This window comes from Martes martes (assembly GCF_963455335.1).
Source record: "Martes martes genome assembly, chromosome: 4".
In the NCBI taxonomy this organism is placed as follows: Eukaryota; Metazoa; Chordata; class Mammalia; order Carnivora; family Mustelidae; genus Martes; species Martes martes.
In genome coordinates, this window is record NC_137891.1 from 91,915,131 (window position 1) to 91,934,521 (window position 19,391).

The 19,391-nt window shown below is 38.6% G+C and overlaps 1 protein-coding gene across 1 annotated transcript in view; it reads left to right on the forward strand.

Annotated features, from left to right (window-relative positions):
• GDAP2 (ganglioside induced differentiation associated protein 2) overlaps nucleotides 1-3,425 on the forward strand; it is a 65,037-nt gene extending 61,612 nt beyond the window's left edge. The window contains exon 14 of the mRNA XM_080802454.1: nucleotides 2,961-3,425. Within this exon, the coding sequence (XP_080658580.1) occupies nucleotides 2,961-3,008 (48 nt within the window). The 3' untranslated portion in view covers nucleotides 3,009-3,425. The remainder of the gene's footprint in view (nucleotides 1-2,960) is intronic.
• Nucleotides 3,426-19,391: the final 15,966 nt, after the last annotated feature.

The following is a 19,391-nucleotide window of genomic DNA, read 5'->3' on the forward strand; positions in this document are numbered from 1 at the left end:
GTCTGTATATAAAGGCCAAAGAGAGATATAAAAACAGGGAAGAAACAAAAGAAGGTGTTAGGAGATGATGTGGGAAGGCCCAGTAGAGGGCAGGTTACTGGGTACTAGAGCTTTACATGTTACTTGTAGCACTTTGGCTTTGTGGTCTGTGGGGAGTATTCTGCAAGGGAGACCTACCGTTATATTTCTGTTTAGAATGATGGCAAAAGAAACAGCATAGAAAGTAACTAGGGAGGTTAACACTTTGGGCAGGTAGACAAGTAAGAGGCTATCAGAAGGCCAGAGGAGAAATGAGACCAGAGCTAGGGCAGCAATAGTGATCATGGCAATGACTTGAAGATCTTAGATTTAGAAATAGACATTTTAGGAAATAAAATCCACAGCATCTGGTGACTGAGTAAACCATTAGGGGAGATGAAAGAGGAAGGGTGCCTAAGGTGACTACCAAAGTTTCTGCTGTAGGAGAGTTGGTGGACAGTATTGCTGCCACGCCAGAGAGGCAGTTTGAAGGAAGAGCATTGGGGTGAGGGTGTTGAGGGAGTGAGAGAGAAGAGACAGGTGGAATGTTCAGTTTGTGACATACTAGGATTGAGGTGGAGATCTAGTAAGTGGTTAAATATTATCTTGTAAAGAAATATTTACCTTTGCTAGGAAAATGAAGTATATAATCAGAGAAAAGGAAATGAGTATGGAATTGGTTAATTTATTGTCCTATTCGGTTGTGCCTTGCACATAGTAGGTGTGACAGGGCACAGTGTGTCATGGTTGACTGGTTTCCGTGGGCTTCTATTTTCTGGGTCTTGTGTGACTTTGAACAGTGACGTAAGTTTTATAGGCATGAAAGGAGCCTTTGAAGGTAATTAGAAGGTAATTTTTATCTCTCTATATCAAAATGTTACGGAGACCATTTCAGAAAGGCTGCTAGTCAGCATTCTTACAGATACAAAATATAGTCAAAGAGAGGGTACACAAATTTACCTGGCAACTGTTCTTCAAATTTCTAAGATTGTTTCCAGAAATAGAGAAAATGGATTGCTCAGCGGTCTTTTTGCACAGTGTGAGACTAAAATAAAAAGCTCTGTTTCATAGCATTAGGAATTAGATTTGCCCTTCTTACTTTATCACAAGTTAATGTAGATAGGAAAACCTAAAAATATTTGGTAGCTACAGAATGGAATGGAAAAATCTTAAAGATGGATAGTGAACTTCAAAACAGAGTTATCTCTTCAGGCATGTTTCTTAAGCATAGTTTCCATGCATGTTGAGGCTATAGGAGTGGTAAATATAACAGATCTTGATAAGAAATTCTAAACTACAAAAAAAAAAAAAAATTCATTAATTTTTTCTCAAGTATCCTGAAATGCAGCCAGTCAATCCTAGGGTTTGTTTCTACCTAATTTTTTAAAATCTTTTCAATACCTGGTCAGTTTTATAATCAAAAAGTAAATTTTCCTAGCTCTTCTCTTATTTTCCTGGCTATGGTACTGGATCAATTCTTGTTCCAGAGCATGTGCCCTGAAAAATGTCAGAGCTTTTAGGGGCACTGGCAGGGGGGCGGCGCTCAGTTGGTTAAGCATAGGACTCTGTTTCAGCTCAAGTCATAATCTGAGGGTCATGAGATCGCCAGTGTGGAGCCTACTTAATCTCCCTCCCTCCTTATCCACCCCCACCCCACTCACGCTCTTGCTCACCCTTTCCAAAAAAAAAAAAAAAAAAAGGTTTTTGATACCCTTAGTTACTCAAATAACATTTAACCACCTACTCTTTTCAAAACTGGTTAGATTTAATGCTCCATCATAACCAATAGTGTAAATATACCAGAAAGCAATGCTACTTTCAGCTGTGTCTCATTCTCCATTCCTATTATCTACATTAATGCTAAGCATTTCATGTTTATAGTTTACTGAAAAACTATTTGTCAAATACTTTCCTTAAAAATGAGAAATGAGGGGCGCCTGGGTGCCTCAGTGGGTTAAGCCTCTGCCTTCGGCTCAGGTCATGATCTCAGGGTCCTGGGATCAAGCCCCACATCGGGTTCTCTGCTCAAGCAGGGAGCCTGCTTCCTCCTCTCTGTCACTGCCTACCTCTCTGCATACTTGTGATCTCTGTCAAATGAATAAATAAAGTCTTTAAAAAAAAATGAGAAATGAATCCGAAGTCCCATAAATGTAATCAAAGGTCCATCTACCATCAAATAACTGTCTTCACTTTTTTTTTTTTTAAAGATTTTATTTATTTATTTGACAGAGAGAGAGAGATCACAAGTAGGCAGAGAGGGGTGGGGAGGAAGCAGGCTCCCTGCTGAGCAGAGAGCCTGATGCGGGCTCGATCCCAGGACCCTGAGATCATGACCTGAGCTGAAGGCAGAGGCTTAACCCACTGAGCCACCCAGGCGCCCCTAACTGTCTTCACTTTTATTAAGATAAAGTTAAGACAAAACGAAGTCAGAAAATTCAAATGTACTCTTCTATTCCATCATTCTGTATTAAGGTTCAGTATGCAGTAAGACAACCCAGTCTAATAAAATAATCTGGGCACTAGATTTGAATACACGAGGATTTCAATTCAGACTCCTTGTTACTACTAGGTGAATTTAGGTGGTTTATGCAAGCTGTGTGATCCTCAGTTTCTTCTTCTGCAAAAAGTGGTTACCTACCTCATGGCATTACGTAAGGCTATAAAGGGATAATGAAAGAAAAGTGCTGTTATAAAGTATCTGGCATTTAGAATATTCAGTAAGAAATAATGTTATTGAAAAATATTATCATCCTAATAACCTCTGCCCACTCTATACCAGCTCTGGCTGACTGAAATGGAATCGTTTTGATGGTGGCACACCTTGCTCAGGGTCAGGCATGAGCTAGACATTTTAAAAATGCGGTATCATTGACTTTTCTTTCACATTGCCATTTAAATTGGTTTTTTTACTTAATGTTCTTGTCTTTTTTCTTCTTCCACAGGAAAATGGGCCTTACTATACATCTTATCCCCCGTCACCAGATTTGTGACCTGCCGTCTTTTAGTGCTACTGGTTTCCAAGGACATCATTTTCTCCACGAATCGCTACCTATTGAAGTGAAATTCATTTTTGCTGTTCAGATCCAGAGAGCCTTTTGTCCCCAACTCTCTGGTATTTTTTTATTGACTGTATATTTTCTGGCACATAAGCAATCTGACAATGGTAGGCCATTCTGAACTGCACACTTATTTTAAATTTGTATATTTGTATCAAATGAAAATGTTCATTTTTAGAGGGTTAATAGAAATTGGGGAGCAACTTTTGAGTATCTTCAGTTTCCTGAAAGGGCACTGGATTTTCCATTAGACAAGCCACCAGTATTGTTCACGCCGTTTCTTTAACATTGCACGCTTCTTTTGTATACTTGTTTCTCAAAATATATAGAACCAGTGTGTGCTGACCGTATGCATTGTTTCCTTCAGATCCTGGCATTACATTTCATACAGATAATCTGTGGAAATGCATCTGATCAAAACATTGAAATCATTAGCAAAATATGGGTCTTAGAATCTTACTGCACCAGTGAAGATTAAGATTTTGGATTATATGTTTTGTTAAAATTGTCACTGTTCCAGTCTCAACAGTGGGGGAAAATAAGAAAACTGTATCTTCTGCTTTTTCCTGTATTCGTGGGTAATTTGGTGTCCTTTTTAAAGGACTGCACTCATTAGTACTCTTACGTGAAAGGCATCTCCTGAACTCCATCACTGAGCCTTTAGAGAGGGTGCTGTCTCCCCAGAGTTGTGATTTTGTTGGGCTTTACAGCTGCTGCCTCTAAGGACATTTCCTCACAGTGTCTCTAGAGTTGCCTACGTTAAAATGGAGGAAGTGTGTTACAGTGAACAAAATTCCAGACTGCTGTTGCCACTCGGGCTCTATTTGTGCCTTAGCTCGCTTATGAATAAAAATTAGGATTATGATACGGACCTTACAGAGATATCATAAGGCCAGCATTTAGAAAGGGCTTGTGATGTATTCGGATGCAAAAATGCCAGGGGAGTTTGTGTAGGTGTCACTTCAGTTAGTTTTTAAGTGGTACTAAATGTACTTGAGCTTACTACCAGGCACTCCTCTTGGCCTTGGCACATTTTGGGTGACTTTTCTTGTCTTAGGACAAGAGCTGTTACTAAAAAATCCCAACTCTGAGGACCTCCTTCCTACTTTGTCCAGAATTTCTTCTTGCCTCCTCCTCCCCCAGTGCTACACTTTAACAAGAGGCATCTGTTAGCCATTTTAAACATTTCTTCTTGAATTGAGGTCAAACCAGTATCATTTCCATCTGGGTGTCTTCATATTCTTTTTGATTCCTACACCCACCCACCCCCATCTCCCTCACTCCATCATGTACATTGGCAGTTCAGAGAAGAAAAAGTAGAACTGTTCTGTTCTAATGTGTTCAGGATCAGTGCTTCCAAAGGTCCCATTCCTCTGTGCCCAAATTAATTCTTAAGTGGATAAAAGAAACACTTCTTTTATGACAGAGAAATTCCCCTATAGTTGTATTAGCCCCATTCTCTGTTTTCCCCTACAAACAAGAAGGGGCTTTACATTCCTTCAGTAGGCATTCATATCTTTTGCATGAAACAGACACATTTGCTTCGTGTCAGAAATCAAAGCCACTTGCTCCTTATATATGCTTATTGGGTGAAGATTTCCTGTTACGTTCCCTAGGTCATCAGATCCAGACAGCCAGTCAGATGTCTACTAGTAAGCTTCCTCTCAGACAACACTACTTTCAGTCCCTTAAGCCTTGAGCTTTAAAAATCTGAAAAATTACCTTTATCTTCTCCAGTCTATTGTTAGATTATATTTGAGGTATCTTTGCACTAGGAGCAATTATAAAAATATGCCAACTTTTCCTTTTTGAAAGTGGACTTGGCTATCTCAAATTGGCATTTGGCCTGAATCACTTCCTGTATAGATAATAGAGGCTGCAAGCTGCTTTGCCATTTGAAAGGAAGAAAATTGATGTGTAGAATTTCTTATAGGCAATAATTTTGAAAGAATGTCCCTTTGCTATATTCATATGAATATATTAATGTCTAGTAACACAAGCAGGATTCTATATATAGTGAGATTCTCGTTCAATTGATGTCCTAGGGTATAAAATTAGTGTGGAACTATATACATACTAACTGCATTTCATAATTTAATAGTGACTCTAGTTTCACTTCTCAGTGAAACTAAATTTGGTATGGGACCAAATTCATGCTTTCATAGCTATCTAAAGTGTTATGTAATGAAGTTGTTTCAATGTATTAAATCCTACCAAAGGAAGATAGTGACCTTGATAGTGAAATGATTATGTAACATTCCGTATATATCTGCCTTTGTCAAAAGGTTGGGTTGCCTGGAGAACACATGCCATTTTCAGAGACACATTAGAGGATAAAAGGATGACTGGGTGGAGATGAGTACTAGCATCTGATGTTAATTCAAAGCACCACCAACTCCTTAATTTAATTAAACTTCGGTCATGCCAAATGCTAGTTGAACTGAGTAAGAAACAACATACAAAATATTAAGTAAATTCATTAATTCATGCAAGGCATAATGGGATTTTCTTAAACAAGTACCTTTCTTCAGCATATATTTGGATTCTTCTTAACTTACCTATATCCAAGTTTCTTGACAGTGAAAATAACCTCTCGGAAAAAAAAAAAAAACTGTCTTTATTAGACTCTCTTAAGGCTTAGGGTCCAAGTGGTTTAAGATTTTCTTTTCTTTAATACACATCTTATTTCGTTGGCTAGTACCCTAGTGTGTTTATTTTCTCAAAGGGATTCAGGTAGTTTGAGACTAAAGAACAAAGGATTTTTAGAGTATTTTTGATAGGAAAAATGGGTATAGATTTTTTATTATATATCTGAAATCTGGAAGGATTAAAATATCTGGTGTTTCTAGAGAGGGACGCGTGTAACCACTCTAGTAGAAAACATGGCTTGCCTTTTTTTACCTGTTTTCTGTTTGCTGAGATATCATTCAGTGAATTGAAACTGTAGGTAATGGTTTCTTTTCTTTGCAATAGCTAATAGGAAAATGATAATACAGTTTCAGTATAAGCTAAAAATATCTCTTTGTGTTACCCTGGATTGTCTGTGTATGTATATATAGAGTTTATATTGATTACTATATGAAATTATTAAAATTTGAAGTACTAGAAAGAGAAAGATTGTATGGCTCTAAGAACAGTGGATTGATTGTATTAAGGACCCAAAGGACTGCAAAATAGCATATACACCTCTAAAATTGGAGTTAACCAGGAGTGTCAGATTGTCATTCTCTTAAGTTACAGTCATCATAGTCACCATGGACTAGAGTGTTTTACCTGTACTGGCACTAATATACTTCGTAGTTTATGATTGACTCTTGGTTCAGGGTTGCCTGAAACCATGAAAGATTAAAGGAGGACTCTACCTTTGACCTAGATCATATCAGAAACACGGAGATTATAAGAATTGCCTAGTAGACCAAACCATATCTACATATGCATATATACACACATGTACATATATACCTTCATACATACATACATACATACGTGCATACGTACATGCACATACACATGGTAATCTACTTTGCATTACAGTCTTCAAATGTGGTTTCTATGGCCCATATGTAGAGAATATAGAGCAATAAATAACATAGTTCAAGCTTGGATTCTATCAAAATAGCCCTTAAGCAGATGATATCAAGGTCATTTTATATTTTAGTGGCTCTCCTGGATATTAGTTGTTAATTTTGTTTTCTTTGCCTCCAGGAACAGTACCTAATCTTTTTAAGTGAAATAAGCATTAAATGTATAGGGCCACTGAGTTCAAGGAGAAAAACATAGATATTTTCTAGGTGAATTACACTAACAAAGTCGTAACTACTGGATGTGACCTAATATTTTTGTTGAACAGTTAAAATTAATACATTTTATATACACAGTCATACTTCTTTTTTTTTTTTTTTTGCAATGTGTTTTGCTAGTTTAAGCACACAGTCATTGTAAACAGAGCCAGTACTTTGTCAGACTAGTTCTTGTGGGCCAGAATATTTAATTATGAGCTTAACATACGTAAATGATTTTAATTGCTGTTGGGCACAGGAGACCTAAAAACGTTTTATTGACATGATCCTAAAATGTGTTTATTCAGAATGCTTTTATGAATATTTTGCATTTAAAAATTTATTTTAGTCTTTCCGAATTAGAAGTTTGATCCCATTTGAAGAGGATCCCACTCTGTGGGATATATAGCCTATGAAGAACCAGTAGTAAAAATAATGTCTGTATGTATTGAACCCCAGGGTAGGAGAGTCTGTTTTGGTCATTTATACCTGGCTTTTCTCTAATCGCTGAGATTAACCTACATAGTAGTACAAAAGGCAGTAAATTTTACTGCCAGCCTTCTCTATGGGGATCTAGACTAGTGCTTCTCAAACTTTAATGTGCATATATTAAGTCAGCTGGCACTATATTAAAATGCAGATTCTGATATAGTAGCTCTGGGGTGGAGCCTGGGATTCTTAGTTTCTAACAAGCTCAGGTGATTATCAATACTCCTGGTCCCAAGACCACAAGTAAAAGAGCTGGACTATATCAGCTTCCGTATCCTCCCTGTTTTGAAGAATGAGACAACAACTGTCCTAATCCCTTCTGTGGGCCAGGCACTCACTTTCATTATCTCACTTAATCCTACAAATCCTATGAGGTAAGATGGTGATAGAGAGGTTAAATGACCTGCTGACACCCATGTACACAAGCAGTACAGTATTGAGCCATGTTTTTCAAACTTAAATAATGCACATCCCCTTTTAATAAAGAAAGGCTCTCTTAGTTCCTCACTTTTTACTCCATTATTTATGTTACCTAAGTATATATGAACATAAAGCTACATATAATGTTTTATGTTTATAGCTCTTGCACAAGTATAAAACCCAAAGAAGTTTATAGATAGACATGAGCAAAACTATAAAACCAATAAAATTTAAAATAACATTAGTGAAATATAATGGATGATGACGTTTCACCGAAACAAAACTGTCAGTTGTAACATGATTGTGTGTGGAGTGCTGTCTCACAGGTTCTTTTGAGTTCTGCATACATCTGCCGGATGCTGTGTGCCACAAGGTGACTCAGTTCTCCCACTGCGTTTCTCAGTTCAGACTCTTTACTGTCATTGTAGTACACAGCGATGTTATCTGGTCTTCATCTATCTTCACTGCATCATTTCCCTATTTAGTCAGTCTCTGTTCTCCATAAGCCTCCCACAGCTAAACCAGAACCTGGCTCTGCTGTGCAAACAAACACAAATGCAAACCTAGGCACTGAAATGTCCTGGCGAAATTTGATCTTAAGGCAGTTATACTAAAAATTCAATAATCAGAACATGAATATTAACTGTTTTTATACATTTTTCATCAGTGTGAAAAATGTCTAATTCTCATAGAAAATTCCTGGATCCCCCACCAAACACACCCACATGCTCACACACTCAAATTCCCTCCGCCCTTCCCACACACACAAGAATTTTTAATGATGGTTAGTTAGCATTGATGCTTTGGCTCCTGACACACCTCGGTTCAGGCCTTGGGCATGTTTCTCAGCCTTTTCTGAATCTAAGGGTTTTCGTGTGTTAAACAGGGATAATCTCGTTGAATATAAGAGAAATAAATGCAGTAAGACTCATAAAGTATGCGTGGTAGGTGTTTATAAAAGGCAGCTACCGTTGCTTTGATTAGAGGACTTACCATTTGCCTTCAGCTTTACTAAGCACTTTACATATCTTATATATTGAGTGATAGAATCAGGATTCAAATCCAAGTCTGACTTCAAAGCTTATACTCTTATAAAAAATAATATAAAACATCAGTGTAAGTTGCTTATTTAAAAAGTTATTTAACATTAAATTGTATTTGCTCAATTCTTAATATAAAATTGATGTTTCTCTGGAGGGAAAATGGCTAAGGTTTTTTTAAACAGTTGTGTAATATGATAAGAAATTGACAAAGATAAATGCAATTTTTTTTTAAAGGTTGTCTTGCTAGGTTGTGGTCCAGTAAAAGGGTATTAGGATCATTAGACTCAACTTGTGCATTACTGTTCTCTTGCACATTTATCATCTGTAACTAATGATAACATGAGATTCTTCCTGAATTCCTAGCTTTTTTGCAGGAAAAAATAGTCCCCCCACACCATTATATTCCTTGATAGTTCTGAAAAATAGTCTGCAAACATCTTAATTTTCACCTGTAAAACCTATTTAAAAATTGTTCTTCCTTTAAAATAGCTTTGAATTTAAGTCTTCTCTCTTTTCTCAATTTTCTAAAATAAGTTTTGGAGTTCTGAAAAATGAACAAGCATACTTGTAGGCTGGGTTTTTTACTCTTCTGTGTTTTTTTCTAATTGGGTGCTGGGGGAAAAAAATACCAGGAGAGAGTTATAAGAGGAACTCATTTATTAACAGAGATAGTATGTGTATCAAATTCAAATTATTTCCCTACTTACTAAAACATATACTTGCACAAATTATTACGGTAGTGGAGATACATGAAATGTGAGGCTGTCACTGAATTTTGTAAGGTCTGTTTTTAAAAATATTTTTCCTTCATGACATCCTATATAGAAGCCTTATAATAATCTGTGTTATGGAAATTATTGTGTTTCGGATCCAGCATCTTTAACCCATCTGTAAGATCTTTAAGTTCAGTGAATGCATGGCTCTCTATACATGTAGGTTATCAAGAAAGAAGATACGTCCTGTATGATACCTCACTGCCTCATCCTGTAGCACAGCATAAGAAAATTGTTCTGGCTTCACATTACAGATAAGGCCTAGTTCTGCCTGATTTTCTCCATTTTAGCAGTCTGTTACTTGATTTGGGTTGTGAGCCCTGCTTCTCTTATTAAATACAAATAAGACCATTTTATTATAACTTTGGATGGAATGGCCTCCCATCTTTTGCTTCTTTAAAATCCAAATTTATTTTTTATAAGGAAGTATACTAAGCATTTGACTATTTCATTATGTCTTCTAGTTTAGATACGTCTGACATACTCATTTTGAAATGGTTATTGTAAATTCTAACACTGATTTTTTTAAAAACATTGTAGGTGGGTTGTTATCTAGAATTTTATTTCTAATAGTAAAGTAGGTATTAAAACTTATCACAAAGGATGGCTTTGGTTTTCAAACAGATGAGGAAGTAGAGGCCCAGGCAGGGTAAGGCCAGTTGGACTCCTAGCCAGTAGATTGTAGGCAGTTTCAGGATGACCTTTTGCCATCTATAGCTAGAGCTCTGTGGTTTAACTGTGTTTGCACAGCTGCTTGGCTTTGACATTCCCTCTTGTGTCCTTTGAAGAAGTTTTCTTTTTTGTAATTTATTATTTATCATTTATTTATTTTTTTTTTTAATCTAAGTTGCACTTGCTCAGCCAAGTACCAGGGAGGACCAGAGCTCAAGAGTTAGCAGCAGAGGTTATCAATCAACTTAAAGTGTGGTAACTGAAGCCCAGACATGCTGCTCAGTTGTTTTCTTTGTAGAGCATTTAGTACAAGACCAGAACGAGGTGCTAACATTTCCTTGTTGAATCCATCCTGTTGCTATGGAAAATGCTGTCCTAGAAAATTCAATTTGGAGCCTCACATAACCCCCATGGAAATTACACAGGAAGAGAGGAAAAGGCAGGAGCACCATTTTTTTTAGTTCACAGTAGTGGAATGCATTGCACAGGGTGAGACCACTCTGCATCTAGGATTTTTCATTTGTTCTGTTTTTATGTTTATAATTTATTGTGACATGTACCTAAATCAAATTGTAATATAATACCATCCTATATTATATTTTTTGGATATAAAAGCTCTCATGTCTATGCCTATTTCTATTCTACTTTTGTGGAGTTTATCCTTTTTTGGTATGTTCATCTTTCAGTTTTCTCTTTATTTTTTTAGCAGCTTTGTTTGAAAAGTAACTCACATATCATCAAATTCACCCACTTAAAGTGTATAGGTCAGTGGTTTTTAGTATGCTCAACATTGTACAACCATCACCACTATTTACTTTTACAACATTTTTAACACCCTAAATGGAAGCCCCATACCCATTACCAGTCGTTCCCCATTCCCACTGTCCTCCAACCTCCCTCCTGTGTTTGGGCTTTGCTGCAGTATGTCCTCCTTCTAAGGCACATCTCCAAGTTGTACTTATTAGGAGAACAGTGTCTCAATAAATATTTGTTGAATGAATTGATACCCACATAAGTCACTGGCCATGGGTAACAACTAAGGAATAATTGAAAGGGCCGTGGAATAGATGTCCAAAGACTAGATTCAGATCCTGACTGATGCTTACTTACTAGCAGTGTTGTTCTGGGAATGGAGTCACTTAGCCCTTCTAAGCTTCAGTTTTCATATCTATAAAGTGTTGCTAGCAATATCTGCTTCACTGGATAGTTGTGAGAATCACCTGAGAAAATATAGTCACAACACTTGGCACAGTGCCTAGCCCACACTAAGAAAGGAATTGCTATTTGTTCCTGGGCGACAGAGAAACCCCTAGGTTGGTGACCACGCGAGATACCTGTGGCCACATTTCTCTAATGTCTAATCTGGCAGCAAGGGTTTCCCCTGGTCACAAGTGTCGGGGTTCAGAGTAGTGGTGTAGCCCTTTCCTATGGCTCAATCTTCCCAGTTTCCTTCCTCACAGAAGAGAATTCTGGAGTGTAACTTACAACTGCTTATTCTTTAACCTCCCAGCCGCTGTCTCCCGTCTTTCCTGTCCAGCATGAGAGCTGGTTCCTCTCTACATGCTGATGTTGATTCTCACATCGGGCCCAGACTTTGGACAGAAGCGAGCACTGTCCATTGGCTGTCAAGTACTGACCCCTCATCCCAACTTCAGCAGCCTTTATTGCTCCTTTCCTTTACCATAGGTGCAGAAACCCTCTCCAGGAGAAAAAGCTGCCTAGTTTAGGCAACTGGCAGCCTGGGACTGCTTGCTGGGCCTTTCAGGGACAAGGGAACATATTTAAGGATCTTCTATCATAGCTACCACCTCCCCCTGCTTCCAGAGTTGCTTTAACAGATTTGCTACCCACGCATCTTACAAAAACGTTTCCTGCACAATAGTAATGAAATAGTAGCAGCTATCATTGATGGGACACCAGGCATTGTAAATATATTATCTCTAATTCTTACAGTAAACTTACAAGCTAGGCATTTTCCCCATTTTTCAGAAGAGAAAGAAGAAACTAACCACAAGGGGGGGGGCAACCTGGGTGGCTCAGTGGGTTAAAGCCTCTGCCTTCGGCTCAGGTCATGATCCCAGGGTCCTGGGATGGAGCCCTGCATCGGGCTCTCTGCTCGGCAGGGAGCCTGCTTCCTCCTCTCTGCCTGGCTCTTTGCCTACTTGTGATCTCTGTCAAATAAATAAATAAAATCTTTTTAAAAAGAAAAGAAAAGAAAAGAAACTAACCACAAGGTAATTTTAGAGAGTAGATTTTGGAAAGGCAGAGAAGATTGGGTAAATCTACCTATACAGAGTTTCTTACTTCTGCTCTTGGACTATCCTTTATATGGCTTTCGTCTGATATATAGAAGCATAGGCTTCGATTCAAATCCCAGCTCAGCCATTTACTAGCTATGTGACCTGGATATGGTTCCCAACCTTTTTGAATTTCAGCTCTCATATATAAAGAGCACTTACCTCTTGGAATTATTGTGAGGATCAAATGCCTTCATACTTCTGAAAGTCTCATAAATACTAGCTATTGTCTTCTTTAAATATTCTAATTGCTGTGATCAAAGTGTCTCACTTCCCAGACTTCTCAGTTACACTTGACTCTTTAATTTTAAATTATGTCACATCCCCAATCCAGAAGTTGTATGATGTATTTGGTATGTCTTCAAGAGAAAATGACATTTTAAAGCAGGGCTGGCAAACTTTTTTGGTAAAGGGCCAGATCATAAATATTTTAGGCTTTTCAGGCCATATGGTTTCTGTCAAAACCATTCAGCTCTGCTGCTGTAGCATGAAAGCAGCTATAGACAACACTTGAGCAAATGGGCGTGCCTGTGTTCCAATAAGACTTTATTTATGGAGACTGGAATTTAAAGTTGAAATGATTTTTAAAGTATAACAAAACACTATTTCTCTTTGTTTTCAACCATTTAAAACTATAAAAAGCTACACTTAGCTTGAGGGCCATATAAAAACAGGCAGTCGGCCATAGTTTGCCAAACCGTGTTTTAAATAAATAATCCAGTGGTTCTTTAAAGCTGATGAATCTGGCAGAGGCCTAATTAAGGGAAAGAATGTGGGAAAGGAAAATCAAGAGTCAGTCAGCCTATCAGCTAGCAAGCCCAGATCATAGCTATGTTAATCACTCCCTTGGCTAACATGATGCATGTAACCCCTTTACACTTAAACTTCTTATCTATAAAAATGAAGTAGTGATAGCTCTCTGACCTATACCTTCTTCCTCCTGGTGATGGGAGTTTAATAATAGTTACTATTTATTGAATTTATGCCTTTGTACTAGATAGCTGAATCGTTTTTGTTCTTACCTCCTTATTCCTACTTTATAGATGAAGAAATGAAGGCTCAGAGAGGCAAATAACCTGCTTCTACAATACCGGTATCTAAACCCTGGTGTCTGATTCCCATAAACCTTCCCAAACCTCTCAATAGAATACAGACTCCTTGAGAATAGGGACCTTACTGGACTCACTCTATGCTATATCCCCAGTGCCTAGATTAGTACCTGATATATAATAGGCAATGCGTAAATGTTTGTGGAATGAATGAATGAATTTTCCCATTATGCCACTGGTTCTTAATTTTTTTCATAGGTCAGAGACACCTCTGAGAAATAATTTAAAGATCTGCACCATCTCTCCAGAAAAATCTCAAACTAAGAAACCCTATGTTAAGTTTTTGGCAGACTATTGAAAGAAGATGCTACGCACATGCTCTGAACAATATAACTCCTCTCATAAGCTTGAAAACAGGATCTGGAGATGTCTTCTTTTCTTTTCCTGAAATCATGATATTAAGGACACTAAACAAGACCTAAGAGTTTTCTTCTCTCTAGGCACTCATAGCTCCCAGACATACTTCTCAAAACTCTTGATTCCCTTACAAGTCACTTTCTTAAAAATTATTACTTAAAAAGGACTTTTATTGGACCCAGGGGCTTCAACATGAAAAGTGAGAAACCACAGCCTATTAAAACTAACATGCAATTTTTTTGTCTTCAGAAATACAGTTTTGAGGGAAATATCCACTCTTTACTGCCTAGAGGCCAACCAGATCTGCAGCTACTGTGATACTGGGGATGGGCCTTCTGGGCTTCTACTTGTCATTTACTTAGGACATTACATTCCATACCATGGTCTCCCATTAAGACAATGAGAGAGAGGGTTATTAATACTTAGACATTAAATTCAAATGTTACTAATTTTTACTTTCCCCTCTAAAACATCCGTTGTTTACATACCCTCATCCTTTACATCAGGACCTTGAGATCATAACTCACTTCAGGTAAATAGTAAGATTAAGGGTATTTTGTTTTCACAGAATGCTATAGAAAAGTCCGTTGCTAATGGAGACTTAAACAACCATTCAGGTACTGCATTCACTTGCTATTCCCTTTGCACTCTCTTTACTGCATCCCCCACCCAAAGGAGTTCCATCCTAAAACATGAATATTCTCTCATGTTTCTGAGACAAGATGCTCTATTCTCACTTTGGCCATGTTATGCCATTTGGGTTTTCCCATGGCACATATTACCAGGGCTCATATTCAACCACATCAGTTGTAAAAGTTACTGAAATACTTCCATACAAGATGGGAAACAGCTGCTATCCTGAACCCTCCAAATGCCCTTTACTATCCCCACAGTTCTCCCAGTTTCCCTGGTTCTCCACACAATCCAAAGGGTTGGAATCACTGCCTTTCCAGAATCCTGCTCCGGGACTATGGCTAGCACCTCTTCTGATTGGTCCAGGCAGGGTCATACCAGTTTAAATACCACATTGTTGCTCTATGCATATATGCATGTATGAATAACTAGGGGCATGGACCTTTCTGTTTCTTTCTTTACAGTATTCATTCATTCATTACATTCATCACTGTCTCCTTGAACAGGCTCCTAACATGCACTAGACTTTTAAATAATTGCTAGAGAAAAAAAAATAGAGTGTGTTTATGCTTATGGTATCAAAGAAGTAAGATCTGAAGCAGGGGAACCACTTGATCAGTCAGGATTGGGGAACTGCTTGCTGAGTCACATGGGCAGCAAAGACATAGGAGTGGAGAGGCTCCCTATATAATACTTTTTAGTGGACAGCCAAATGATCTTTCCTTTGGTTAGCATCCCTGATTCACAACATTAACTCTTAATAATTTGCTTTTTCCAGGAAGGTTGAATATAAGTGAGGATTGGGTTTTGGGTCCCAAATTGCCTCATTAAGGACCAAATAAGAGACCTGGAGGTAGAAACTAATCTTACAGTAAGCCAACAAGGTATGGAAGCCTGTGGGAAGGCTCTGAGGTGATGAGGAAATCTTGCTGAGGAGTTGTGTGCAATCTTCTGGGATGGAAGAGACAGAGTCACCCACAGAACGAGCCCAAAAGCCTAAATGGCCAGAGCTGTTCCTGTTTCCTGACAGCTACCCCTCCCCCTAAACACACACATACACACTGAGTGGGCACTGGTGGATGCTTACTCCCTACCCACAGAACTACTCTCAGGTAAAGTTCCACTACGCAAACCTGGGCACCATTGTCAGCATGCCTTTCTTGTCAGACTAGGAGACAGACACACACATTTCACATCACCTTAGCAGAGTCCAAAAAATTCAGCGTGGTGCATTGTTAAAAATTGCCTAACAGTTCCTGCCTTTCCTTAATATCTACCTGTGAATGTCCTTGAACTTCTGAAGCTGTTCCAAGTGTATGCCATCTATTATTTTTTATTTTTACCCTGTGAGATATAATCTTCCATTTGTTCCAAATTTGCCTTTTTCAATGTTCAAGGGGTACCACTAAACCTAGCATTTTATAATTTAGTGATAATTTAGTACAACACTCTTCTTCCTAATGTCTCCTATCTTTGTGTAAATATCCCCACATGAAAGTAGATCTTCAATAGGCCCTGTGTGCTTGGGGAAACTGCCAGGCACCCGGATGCTAACTGTAGACTGCCTCTTGGGTCCATTACTCTTCTCCATCACACCAAAGAGTTCTGTGTTTTCTTCCTCATGACAACAAAATAATTGAGGTGGAACAAGGTGGCACTCTGCCTTCTCGTTTCAGCTCTCATGCTGTCAACAGGTTTCCTTTTCCTGGTTCATTTGGTGCCGTTTGTTTTGCACTTTTGTTCTTTGTTGATTCCTCTGTTTAAAATGGCCCCCGGTGTAGCGCTAAAGTGCTATCTAGTATTCCTAAATGCAAGAAGGCTGCGACATGCCTTCTGGAAGAAATAAATGGGCTAGATAAGCTTCATTCAGGCCTGAGTTCTACAGTGTTGTTGGCCATGAGTGCTGTTTTAGAGTCAACCATATAAGGGACCTTTAAACAGGAACATTCAGAAAAACAAAGTTATGGAATGATTGGTTGATGAAAATGTATTGACCAGAGGTTCAAAGGAACCTCATATTGTATTTCTCCTTGGAACAGTGTTTCAGGATTCACTGACTTAGTGTTCCCAGCAACTTTATAGAACATAACTACCACAAACAGAATAAAAACCAGTTGTAGTTATGAGCAACTGAATCTGCACTACTGCATTTGTCCTACTAAAGAGTTAATGACACAAGTTTACTGCTTCCTCAGAAAATAAAGCAGCTACCATGCACTGGGCTGTGGGAATAGTCTTGCTCAAGAGGGTCATAGTCCTTAAGTTCATGTATCTTATAGCCTGGTAGGGACATTACCTTTTAAAATGTTCCTGCAAATATGCAGGTCAAGTGTGAATCTGGTGTTAATGACCAATTCTTTCACAACAGAGGATGGACAAAACCCTGAGCCGGAAGGGACTAGGCAAATGTCTTTTCTATCAGCTCTTGCCCACCTATCCTGTCAGTCCTCCTATCTGCGCTAAAATGGAATCAGCTACCTGGAAGTTCCTCTTCACTCAGTCTAGGATCCCGGGAGAATCTTGATAGGGAACAAATTAATAGGTCTTTCCCCACTCATAAAAAAGGTCTGGAATGCCTAGTCCAAGTGCTGCAAAAAGGTTATGTTTGGAATACTAACCAATCACAGTCGCAGCTGCCTGCATCACTGTAATGAGAATGACCATGGCGCCCTCCATTGATCCACTTACTGCGTAGTGATAAATATATAGACTTTCTCCTTAATCAGGGCTAGACTGAGATTCTAAACTCTCTTGGTGTGCACTTCACTATTTTCCAAATGATTCTCAGAATCTTCTTTGTCCAAAACATCCCATGTGTCACTCTACAATCTTTCTTTAAATACTAGCATCTGCCCTTTGAGCTTATTTTGGGACCACATGCCCCTCCTCAGAAAGGGAGCCACCAACTCCCCACTTAAATTTGTGATGACTCAATCCCTGCTAACCCTTCCCTCTTCCAGCAGAATGTCATCAAGAGGCTAATGCATGATTTATGAGAGCCCCATTCTCCTCTGGATCCTTTCTCATCATGCCTGTCTACCATCCATCCTCTTGTGTGATCCAGGATGCTGTGGGACCCCTCCGGTCTGCTAGAGACTGAGGACCTTCTTGTTACACAGCAACTAATTTCAGAGGTTATTTCTCAACTGTGAGCAGTTGCTCTGTTTAAGCTTTAAAACGTAGAATCTTAAAAAAAAAAAAAAAAATAGAATCTTCGGCAGCTGTGTTTCTATTGTTGCGGCCATTTCTCGACCTGTTTGCTGCCTGGGAAATCCTTGCAGTAATCAGACTGACCAAAGTTAACCAGTTCTGCAAATAGGGCTTTGGATGCCACCTGCTACATAATAAAAATATTATTGTTATATAACAAGAGGAGTTTTATTAACCCTGCAGGTGGGTTTTGTTGAAAGACAGAAACTTCCCATCTAGACTGTATATTGGAGGAGGGCACACTATGCAGTATCTGTTTTGAGCACCACAGTATTCAAAGTCCAGAGCACAATACCTGCACCAAATGTGTATTTTTTTTTCCACTGACTAATTGGGCTAAGTGCCATCTTGGATTTTCACATTAACTGGAAGCCTGCCTTTTATAGTTACTTCTGGACGTGACATTATAAATAAGTACTCCTTAACTACACTACATTTTAAAAATAGCCTACTTACTGCTGGGGTATGGGCACTATTTAACTGTTTCACACTAATTTTTATATTTCTTATTTGCTTTTTATTTTTTGTTTTATACTGTAATATCATGAAAAGCAGCTAGGCATGTATCTACAAAGTCCTACATTACAACGAGAAGATGGAGAAGGTACGAAGAAGAGGAGACAGGAAAATCAGTCTTGCCTTGTTTACATGTATAACTAACTAAATGACTTTTGGTATCAAATAAGTTATTTGCACAAAAGATAGAGAAGATGGGTGTATTTTCATCAAAAATACCTTCTTTGGCAAATGAGAGAGAGCCTGTCCCAGTTTAGAAAGGCCTAATAGTGTGCTGTGTTTTAAGGATTGAAGATTCTTTTTCTTGTTGGTTTTGTTTTCCTTGTTTATATCACTTAACTTGGTAGAGTGTTGCAGAAAGAACATAGGCTCTAGGATTAGAAAGCCTGGGTTTGAACCTCACCTTCTCAGTTTTCTTACCTATCTGGCCTTTATCTCTGGCCCTTATGCTTGTCTTCTTTTTTTTTTTTTTAAGATTTTATGTATTTATTTATTAGAGAGAAAAAGCACATGATAGCAGGAGCAGGGGCAAAGGGAGAGAGAAAGAATCTTAAGCCAGCTCTGCCCTGAGCACAAGCCCAATGCAGGGCTCCATCTTAGGACCCTGAGCTCATGACCTCAGAGGTTTGACCACCTGAGCCACTGAGACGCCCCTGGACCTTACGCTTGTCTTTTTTTTTTTTTTTAATTTATTTGACAGACACAGTGAGAGAGGGAACATAAGCAGGGGGAGTAGGAGAGGGAGAAGCAGGCTTCCCACTGAGCAGGGAGCCCGACGCAGGGCTCGATCCCAGGACCCTGGGATCATGACCTGAGCCGAAGGCAGACGCTTAATGACTGAGCCACTCAGGCGTTCTCCTTATGCTTGTCTTAAGGTTATACCGTATCACCTCAAAATGTAGCTAAAGGTAAATTATGAATTAGCACAATACCCGACTAGAAATAATATCATCATATCCTTTCTATATCAAGATTAATCCCCTGACTCTGGATGTTAAAGAATTTGCCAGAATTACATC